The 11,080-nt window shown below is 31.8% G+C and overlaps 1 protein-coding gene across 1 annotated transcript; it reads right to left on the bottom strand.

Annotated features, from left to right (window-relative positions):
- Positions 1-1,911: 1,911 nt before the first annotated feature.
- Positions 1,912-5,174, bottom strand: LOC103503316 (cyclin-D1-1-like). Its single transcript, XM_008467465.3, has 6 exons — positions 4,496-5,174; positions 4,061-4,147; positions 3,727-3,825; positions 3,433-3,634; positions 3,159-3,289; positions 1,912-3,045 (listed from the first exon to the last, which is right to left on the bottom strand). The coding sequence occupies exons 1-6, from the start codon at positions 4,748-4,750 to the stop codon at positions 2,812-2,814; spliced, it is 1,008 nt and encodes a 335-aa protein (XP_008465687.2). The 5' UTR covers positions 4,751-5,174; the 3' UTR covers positions 1,912-2,811.
- Between the last annotated feature and the right edge of the window lie 5,906 nt (positions 5,175-11,080).

Consider the following 11,080-nt stretch of genomic DNA (forward strand, 5'->3'; position numbering starts at 1 on the left):
ACTTTTTCTTTTTTTTACTAGACTGATTCTAATAACTCAAACTAGCTTGGTTTTAGCATATTTAAGTTTTATTAAAAATATAAAGACCAAAATGAAACAACTAAAACGAGGTTTTACCTATTTTATTTTTACGTTAATTAATTTGATCAAAGTTATTTATTTATTTATTTGAAATTTCAAAAAAAAAAAAAGTAATAAAGTACTTGAATAACGTAAATTTGAATAAACACTTTGTGTAGTTTCTTTAACTTGGCCTTTTTAAAAAAGAATTTTAAAAATTAAAACAAAATTGCTAATAAATTATAAAACAAATGTGTTTCTCAAGAAAAATGAGAAATATGAATAACTAAAAAGAAACTAAAAAAAAGAGAACATAATCAAATATATTTTTGACCTTTAGGAACAGTATATCTATTTTGATCATTAAACTTTAAAAATAATACAATTTTAGAGTTTTTATCTTGATTTTACCTAGGACTTTTACAAAAATAGCAAAAAATTTTATAAAATAGAGTCAATATCACTTCATTTTCTAAATTACAAAAGTAGCAAATTTAAAAACGTATAACCCTTTGATAGTCTTCGATAATCTCTTGATAGCCCTCGGATAACCCTTTGATAGCCCTCCAATAACCATCTGATGACCATTATATTTGTCATATTCGCAATATTTAAAAAGGATGTGATATGAGTTTTTTTTCTAAATATTTTTGTCATCTTATACGATTTCTCATTTTCCTCCTGCACTCTAAAAAAAATCTACAAAATGATAATGTAGCATTGAGTTAGAAAAAGTTCAAAGAAAATTGATAGTATAACACCATAGAAGTAAACAATTTCGTCAAAATACTGTCCATTTAAAGATAGTTTCAATAGCTCAAGTGTGCATAAGCGACCTACATCTCACATATACTTTTTCTTATGACAAAGCTGGAGAAGTTGGAAAATTTTAATTATCAGATTGAATTAAAATATATTAATTAATTTTAAAATTAGTACGTAACAGATAACCAATAATTAACTCAAAGCAATTCAGTTATGAAATTAACTAATAAACTTAGTTAATGAGTTATTAATTTTACAAGTTAAAAAGCTTCAAAGATGATAATCGGATCTTCAATTTGTGCTTATTTATTCTCAGTTTTGTACAATTTTTCATCAAAGTTTAAAAATAAATATCAAGTTCTTAAATACTACTTATTAAAAGTTGACTTTATTTTTGAAATTTGATAGTAAAAAGGGAGTATCAAATATTAACAAAAATAAGCATCCATCATGACATAATGTAACCCTTGTCAAAAAAAAAATATTAAACTGCATTTGTTAGCATGAGCAAGAGATGAGTTTTATAATTATTTTTTCAACAGTTGAAAAGTCTTTTTTCTTACCATTCTTACTGTAATTTTTCTTTTAAAAATAAACATATAGCCAAAATTTAAAAACAAAAAACAATTTCAAAACCTTTTTTTACTATTCGAAACTAGGTATCTATATATATAGAGAGAGAAACTAACTTAAGCTTAATTTTTAAAAAAACAAAAGAACAAAATGGTTGTTACAAGTTACAGGCTTCGGAGCTGGTATTTCTTTTTCTATTTTTTTTTCTTTAAGAAAAAAGGTAAATGACCAAAATGAAAGATGAAAAAGAGAGAGAGAGAGAGAGAGAGAGAGAGAGAGGTAAGAAAAACTAAAAAGAGAGCAGAAGAGAACAAAAACAATCAGCTGAGAATCACGTGCAATGCAGCAGACATGGAAACTAAAATCTTATCGTGCTTCTTTCACTTTCTTCACTCACAACTAAAACACCAATCCAACCATCCCACCATTTTTATATTTCTTTTTTATTTAATTATAAAACAAAAGTATAAAAAATAATAACACCCTTTTCCGTATGAATCATACAAAAGTATGAATTAAACAAATTCCTCATTATATATTTTATATATAATTAGGCCAAAAACATTGACATTGAAAGCCCAACTGAATAAAACACAAATACTCAGTTCCCGCCAAAAAGAAAAAAAAAATAAAATACAATAACTTAGACACACGCTTCATTCGCACGTGCGCCACAGTATTTAATTCTAACTCAACAAAGTAATAGATGAAAGATGATTGATATCTTCATCTCCTTCCATTCCTTTGAATTTATTTTTTAATATTATTATTTTCTTTTTTCACTCTGCTGAATCACAAAACAAAACAAAACAATTCTCTGCAAAAACTACCTACTTTCCTTTTTCTCTTTATCACCACCATCACTGAGACTGGAACCCACACCCTCTATATTCTTTCAAATCATTAATAAATGCTGGCTCTGAATTCAACCCCCCCACCACCACTTCACTCCTTTTTTTTCTTTTTCTTTCCTTTTCTTTTTTTCTTCAAACAAAACAAATATAAATATGTATTAATCTTTTCTTCCTTCCTTTCTTTCTTTCTTTCTTTGTATTTTATTTTTTTTTCTCACACCAAAATAATATCTACAACAAAACAACAACCAAACCTCTCCTTGTTTCCTTGGGAATCTGCAAAACCCAACCGAGAATTTCCTCTCTTTATTTTCTATTTCTCTCTCTCTTCTTTTTTTAATCTGTAGTGGGTTTTGGAAATTACCCAAAAAGAAGAAAAAAAAACTCTTGATACATTTCCCTTCATCCTTTTCTCTCTCTCTCTCTCTGAAATTATATATATTATGTAAAATTTAAGGTTCTTTTTCTTTTTTTGAAGATAAGTAGTTTGGACCACCACCGCAAAGAAACCCCATCAAAACCCAAAACCCTTTTTTTTCCTCTCTTTTTATATTTATTATTATTCGTCTGCTCTAAACTTGGAATTTTCTTTGTCATCTTCTACCCACACGCAATTATTTAACTTCCTCCTTTTAAAAGGTAACCTTGATGAGGACGAAGAGGATGACGAGTCACTGTATCTCAACCCAGCTCGGACTCTCACTCGGAGCTGCGGTATCACTTTCGGTGCTTTCCTCCGACGACTCTCCAATGTCAACGGTTGCATCAACCGATAGCACCCAACTATTTTATCCTATAAAAACCAGGAAACAAGAAACAAAAATATTATCAAATATAAAATAGTGATCTAGTTGAATGATTTAATTACAAATTTAGAGAGAGAGAGAGAGAGAGAGAGAGACTCACTTTGCTGAGTCCATTGCACCAAGACTGGGCATGTTCAGGATTCAAGAGGGTCAAATTGGGAATTTCATTTGCCGCACAAAGTAAAGCAGCGGCAGCAATGCAGGAAGGCCAGTACTCAAGAAAAGTAGCGTCTGTTCATAATAATAATAATCCACCATTATTAAAGCCTAAATTATGAATTGAGTACTTAAAATTAAATGTGGCCATTCCTAACCCAAGCTAATAATTGACAATATAAAGGTAGATTTATTAGATTAATTAATTAATCAATGACCTCGAATATTGGAGAGAATAATTTCCGTGGAGCGTGAGTTGAGAAAACTGGAAAATGTTCCTGTGGGATCAACTTTGTAAGAGAAGAATCCGATAAAGCTGAATGGTGTAACGGATCGGAGCCGCCAATTCAAAGTTGTCAGCACAAGTAGCTCCATCCTACGTATTGTTCTAGGTTCAAATATATATTTTGCTCCTTCAATCTATATATGATCTCATCATCAATATTCCATTTAAATTAAATTTATTCTCCAAACTTCAAATTAATACTGAAAATCAAAAGCTAAATTAATACCTGCAGATCCACGAATGAAGGAACAATGGGTTCCTCCATTTTAGCTGCAAGTGATAAACAAGCCACTGAAAGAAGCTGCAATGGCCACCCATTTGTTTCCTGATAAACAACATTTCAATAACAACCGTTCATCATAAACACTTCGGAACCAATTATGAACAAATTTCTCAGGACTCAAAGTTCAGAACAGTTCAAAGAGAAAGCAAAATTAACTCATTATCACGATCAAAGTGATGTCCAATCTCGGGGGTAATATCAAAAAACTTTACAGGAAGAGCATAATCATGACGAGATTTGACGATGTGATTTTCAATAAAGTAAAAGTGACTTTTACCGGCAAGCGGCGAGAATAAAGGAATCGATCCAAGTAGTTGACGGAAAGGTATGCAGTGAGTGGTTGAAAACCGTAATATGCTTGAACCTGAAACAACAAACACAGTACAATATATCAGTACTATTCATCGTCTTCACTGAAACAACAACAAACAATAAAAATTCATTCGTTACACTTTCCAGAAATTAAATACAGTATTTCACAAGAGAGATGATTAATTCATTGAGGATTAAGGAGAATCAGATGCCTTCGTGGAATCGGAATCGAAATCGCTAGATTACATTTAATCGTTGAATTCTGCTTAAAGAAGATAAACCTAGATCTACAACTCGAGAATCGCCGACGATTCTTCGAGGGGTAAAGGTAAAACAAACGAATAGAAATAGAAATTAATCGGGTTGGTGAAGAGAGGAGAATAGGAATCGAATGGAATACCTTGAGAATCCATGCAACAGAATCGGCTCTTGCGGAGGAATCGAGCGATTGAGACTGAAAGCGCGATAAGTAATCAATTCCAGGAACAAAGTGCCTCTCGTCCTCTATGAAACTGGCGATAGAGTCCTCACTGCTGGCCGCCGATTCAAGGTCAGAGGAGTACTCCAGCAAGTCTCCGGACAAAATACCGGAGGAGTCTTCATCACAGAGTAAGTGAGAGTCGAAGAAGCAGTCGGAGGAAGAAGAGATGGACATGATCGGGATTTAGTATCCCTCATTCTCTTTCAGACAGCATGGTCATCCCCATCCAATTGAGAAAAGACAGCCGGAGACACCGCGAGAGTATTCAGGTGAAGAAGAAAAAGGGAAGACGTGGGGTGTGGGGGTGGATGAAGATGGGATGGAAATTGAACTTGGATGAGGGAATGAAGAAGGGGAAGTTGGGATGTATATATACAAATTGTAACGGAAAAATTATGCAAATTCCGTTGGGGTGAGAACCGTAAAGAGCTCAGAAACACAAAGGAAAAAGACTTTTGTTTTCATAATATTCGGCGTCGTTGTCCCTAATACGCTTGTTTTTTTTTTTTTTTTTTTTTTCTCTCTCTCTCTCTCTTTAATGAAAAGGCAAAGGAAAAGAATTTTCAGTATTAAAACAAATAAATAGAAAATTGATTCAATGGACCAGCCTGAGGCAGTATTCCGTTTTATTGTTGAGCTTTGTAGTGTAGGAGTTTTAATTCCCTCACCCGCGGGTGTGATTGTAGGTGAAGTTTCATTGGATTCTAGTAGTGCCACACCTTCGGAACAATTTTTTTTCAAAAAAATAATAGTAACTTTTTTCTTCCAAAACTTGGGATAAATCTATTTGAGCTTTTCCTTCCTGAGGATGTGATTGATATTCTTAACATTCCAATAGGTTTGAGGTCAAAGATGAAAAAGCGTGTATGATTTTGGGCATTAAGTTGAGTCAAGTGTTTCTACAATCTTTGCCTACTTCTATAGTCTTCTAAGCCTTGAAAGATCATGTGGGGGTCAAGGTTTAGACCAAAAATTAAACTCTATTTTTGAAAGTTTTAATTATCTTATTCTAATCAATTCTCTACGATTTATACTCTTAAAGGCATTACCTATGACTCGCTTTATTCTCTTTGTAGATCTCACGAAAAGTCTATTTTACAAGTCAAACGTTACATGGAAGTGTAAATTCTCTTGAAAGATTTGGAGTTTATCTTCACCATCTCATGTATTGGTTATTTGGTTTTAACGGGAGTTGTTGTCTTAGCTAGATTATTAAAATTTATGGCAAGCTTCATGTTTGGATGAAAGGGTTGGATTGTATGTTGATCATCCAATAGAATAGAACTTGTAGAACCATCAAAACAAGATTTGCTTAATCAAAGATCTTTCAAGGTTAATACTCTCAAAATTTCAATTCAAAAGCACTTGTTGCAGTCAACTAGGTCAAGGGGAATTCTTGTGAGGTTTCTCCACCTTCCCTATCTCATTTGAGCCTCTTCAATCTCTTTAGGCTCCCCTACATATTAGTTTTTGAAAGTTCAATAATATGGATGCAACCTAAACCTTTAAGGATGGCAAAGGAGTTGTTGGGGTGGATTGTGAATGATCATGGTGCTCATGTGTTTTGAGTAGTTGCAAATTCACCCAAAGAAGGGGGCATTAGTCTTTTAGCAGATGGGCCCCTAATTGATGGTCTGTAAGCGGTCCGGTTAGAATGGGTTAGTGTTAACTCACCTTTATGGTTGAATTAGATGTGTTGGAGGGGATTAAATGTAGTTGAAGTATTTTTGAAAAAAAAAATGGCTAAATTATAAAAAATGTACCTAAATTTTAGAATTTATTCCTAACTTTCAAAACTTTCCATTAAACTTCCAAAATACGTTCAAAATATATTTACCGTCAATTTTGGATATAAACTGTTAAGGTTTTATTTAAAAAATAGTTCTAAACTTTCAAAAACCTTTTAACTTAATAAAGTTGAAAAAAAAATACATTCGTTGTTATTATTTGAACTAAATCCATTACTTTCTTACGAGAAAATTAACTTTAAAAATTTTAAATAAAATTTAAAAAATACTCCTAACCATTAATATGACGATCAATTTGTTTGAAGTTTTTTTAAGCTAAAAAAAACGAACTTAAAACAAATTATATAGATATTTTTCTTCATATAGCTACTCTCACATTTCTCTTAGGGACCGTTAGTTATTATAACAATTAGATTTAAAATATTAACATATATAGTAATCTGTTAAAAGTAAATCTATTAAAGTCTACAATGATAAAAGTCTATCACCGATAGACCATATTGCAAATATCGGTCTATTATTGATATACCATAAGAGTCTATCAACGATAAAGGTATACTGATTGACCACTACACGAAAAATGAGCTACCATGACATTTAAAATTTGTCAGATTTACAACTCATGACATTTACTTGCAATCATTGTATTCCCAGTAAAGTAGGATTATCAATGATAGTTGTACAAAAATGTAATAGTTGGTCTTCTCATGACAAAATATAAGTGTCGAAAATGAATAATTATTGACAATAAAAAATGTCATTGCCAAGTATATTTTGACATATAATTATCATCATCTATTGACTCAAAATTGGGCATTTTCTGCGGCGTTATATGTATTGACAACAATTATAAAATGTCAAAAAGTATTATATAGCGACAAGTTTTTCCTTTCGAGTTTTGAGGTGAAATTTTGAGGTAAGCAAGTTAAGACAATTTCATGCAACTCTGTAGAGGAAAAGTTTCTTAAAAAGAGTGATGGATTTTTAGTTATGGTTTTTTTAAAGTGAAGTTAAGTTTTTGGAAGAAAATCAGTTTCTAGACAGTGGTCGAGCGTCAAGCAAGGCAAGGCGAGTTGGGCTTGAGATTTGAGTTTTAGGAGGTTAGTGGCGCATGTTAGGCTTGTGCTGAGCTTGCGGCCAAGAGGCGCGCGACACAACTATGCGCAAAGCAACCGACGTGCAAGGCACACGGATAGGACGCGCACGACACCTCATCATGAGGTTAGCATGCGGCAAGGCTCTCCCAAGCCCTATGCACGCGCTAGGCCCATGACGTTGTGCTATTGCTTGCCAGCATGCCTGAATGTGTTCTTTTAGGGCATTTTTAGGCTATTTTGGAGTTTTTTTTAAATTAATTTTTGGATATTTCCCTTGGTTAAGAGATTAACTAAAACTTAAATATGAAATTTTCAGTTAAGGAGAATTTGGAAGAAATTTTAAGTCAAGGATCAACCAAGTGTTGTGAGTGATAAAATGATTTCTATAATGGTTTCTTAAAGCACGATTTATACGTTATTGCTCAAAGCATGTTTCAAGAAATTTTTTTAAGTTTACTAATTGCTATTGAATTTGCTAAAGTTGAATGTTCAAATATTTACGAGTTGAATTCCAAAGACCATGTGCATGTTCAACTGAATGTTATGGCTATGTGTTGTGAAATCAAAAGTATGTTTCAAAGTTTTCAACTATGTTTTATCCTAGCCTGAATATTCCATAAGACCTATTATGCAGATGTGGTTAACTCCATACTGATGGTAGGGTTGACGAGCCTATTTTTAACTATGGACCATCAGAAAGTGTATATTTTATTATACCTTAAAGGAGGAGGATAATTGTGAGAGTTGTATCCTATCAGTTGTTCCATCTTAGGACAAAGAGGTTTAATACTGCATATGGCTATGGATCATGTCTCATAAAAGCTCTAAGCAATGTTATTTAAAGTTTCAATGTTTCCAAGTACCATGTTATGAAACGATTTTTATTGCTAAATGATTCTTAAGCCAAGGTTCTATGCTAAATTGTTTATGAAAACATGGTTTATACCGTCACTCACTAAATCTTTTGACTTACTCTTCAAAATGTTTTCCCTCTTCCAAGTACAAATTATGCATCTCTGAGTGTTGAGCTTACTACTGTTCGGCCAATCATGTTTAAAAGAGTTATTAGACTATATTTTATATTCTACTAATGAAATTTTAAAGTACTTTGCTTAAGTTAAGATGAATTGTGGGTAATTTTATGGTTTCCATTTCACCCTCGGCGAGAAGTGGGCGAGCTTCTACGATTAGGCGACAAGGAGCGTTCGGCTGCGATTCGGCGGCAAGGAACTACCAGTTGCAATTCGACGGTAAGGAGCGTTCGTTTTTTGCGTGCAACGAGGAGTGTCCGGCTGCAAGTGGAGGGGGAGGATAGTTGCGTGCGACGAGGAGTGTTTGCTTGCGTTGGGGGAGGGTTTTGCGTGAAAAGAAATTGAGGGGAGGAAGGATTTTGCGTGAAAAGAAATTGAGGGAGGGAAATGTTGTGTGGGAGAAAGGGAGGGAAAAAGTAAAAAATGGGGAAAACTAAATAAATTAGGGATTTTTTTTTATAAAACTTATGTCTACATTATTTGCGTTGCCATATATCTAAATCTTGCATCGGCAAAAAATGTAAGGTTTTTGCCATGAAAATTACGTCGACAAATATTTAAAATATTTGTCCACACACGATTCATGGTCATAAACTAAAATAAACGTCGGTAGAAATTCAACTTAAAAATTTTCTTTAAAACCACACAATTTTTTGTCCACGCGTATATTTTCGTCAGCAAAAATGATAATATGTCCACACAATACACAACTTTTGCCCACGTACATATTTTTGTCGGCAAAAACTAAGATTTGTCTCCACAATGAAAACTACTTCGACACATCATATCTTTGTCCACTTTTTTTTTTTTTTTTTTTTTTTTTGCGTTGCCAGAAAAATCTATCGACAGAAACCTAAATTCTTGTAGTGTTAGAAGTCATAGTTTCCCAAAAGTCTAACGCATTGTAAACATATGAATGTATAGTAAACACAATGTATAATTTCTAAGTATATTTGATATGTTTCCTACTAGTTTTTTTTAATTATCTGGAACAAAGAAAAACAATAACTTATATTTTTACAGGTTACCAAGATGGAATTAAAAAAATTTACCATGAACATTTATTCATCGAATCAAATGTAAGGTACACTCACTTTTTGGCAACAATCTTTGAAACACCTTGCATTGAAACACCCAACGATAACGAAGATAAGAAGAAAAACAATATCAATAATGGGTACTTTAAGAAACCAAAAATAAAAGTAAAGAAATGAAGTGAAAATCGATAAATGAACCTACCAGCAACCAACGAAGAACACAAATATCAAACATGCAGTATATAAATAACATAATAATAAACAAAATAATTAGTTAATTTCAGTAATTATAGAATTACCCTACGGTGCAAATAAAAGGAATCAACAAAAAACATATAACATGCATCTACTCGTACTTTTTGTGAGAGATCGTCGAGATCACCTATACTGCACACCAAGTAACAATAAAGTTGAGAAAAATTAAATAATAACCCTCACTCTAAGGATCCAAAATTAAAGAAAAAAAGGAAAATGAAATGAGGGTGTTCCAGTGAAGATGTGTGTTTTTATGTGAAAATGTATTTTGATGAAAATATATGCTTTTTCGTGGATTTGAACAAATTTAAATAACTAACCACTAAGAGAAAGGATATAATTAACATAGATTTAAAAGTGAGAGCAAATAAAGTAGGTTAAAGATTCTCCATATTTCCCACTTTTAGTATAGCAGAAACAAAGATAATAGAAATTGAGATAAAAGATGATTATTAATTATAGCTTTTTATTTTTCATTTTGAAATTATTTTCACATCAATATTTGAGTAATTTTCTAAACTCTTTTGAGAGTGTAAATATTATTAATCTTTAAATTCCTTTTTATTGGGTTATTTAAAAAAAATGGAACTTTTTAAATTCCCTCAAATTCTTAAACTAAAAATTTGTGAAAAATAAAAAAAATAATTTTATAAATTTAATAACTCAAAATGAATGGTTGAATGGGAAATTTCTGACTAATCACAGATTGCGGCGTCATCATAATGTAAGCCCTAAAAATTACAAATTAGATCGATCGAGTATTTAAAGCCGCTCAAGTCCAAAAGCCACACCCATTTCAACCTATGACAGAAATTTGGGTTAACGGAAAGAATGAAGAGATAACCGTGAAAATAGCAAAATAGTAAATAACAAACTGAAAAATAGTAAATCTTGAAAATCTTTTGATTTATAGCAAAACTACTCGTTGCAGACTTTTTGACTTTTTTTTATACCCGATTATACCCTTTTATATCGGACAATTCATTTCTTATAGATACAATGTATTTGGATAGATAAAAAAAATGAGGCAGAATACCATAAATCACAAATACAATGTATTTGTAAACAACATCCAGTTTCGGTAAATCTTAACTAAACATGATATTTTCTTGCTAGAGAAAATTGAACCACCATTCTCTAAAAATATGGCTGTTATTTTTACTAGAATTTTGGATTTTTAGGATTTAAATCAATTAATTAACAATTTATTTTTATAATTCATAATATATATCTTTAATAACAATATGAATTCAAATTTTAGATAATACCCCTAAAATAATAGCAAATATAAATTCAATAGGTTTGGGTTATTTATATTTTATAATATTTATCAAAA

The sequence above is a fragment of the Cucumis melo genome, chromosome 9 (assembly GCF_025177605.1).
Source record: "Cucumis melo cultivar AY chromosome 9, USDA_Cmelo_AY_1.0, whole genome shotgun sequence".
Taxonomy (NCBI): Eukaryota; Viridiplantae; Streptophyta; class Magnoliopsida; order Cucurbitales; family Cucurbitaceae; genus Cucumis; species Cucumis melo.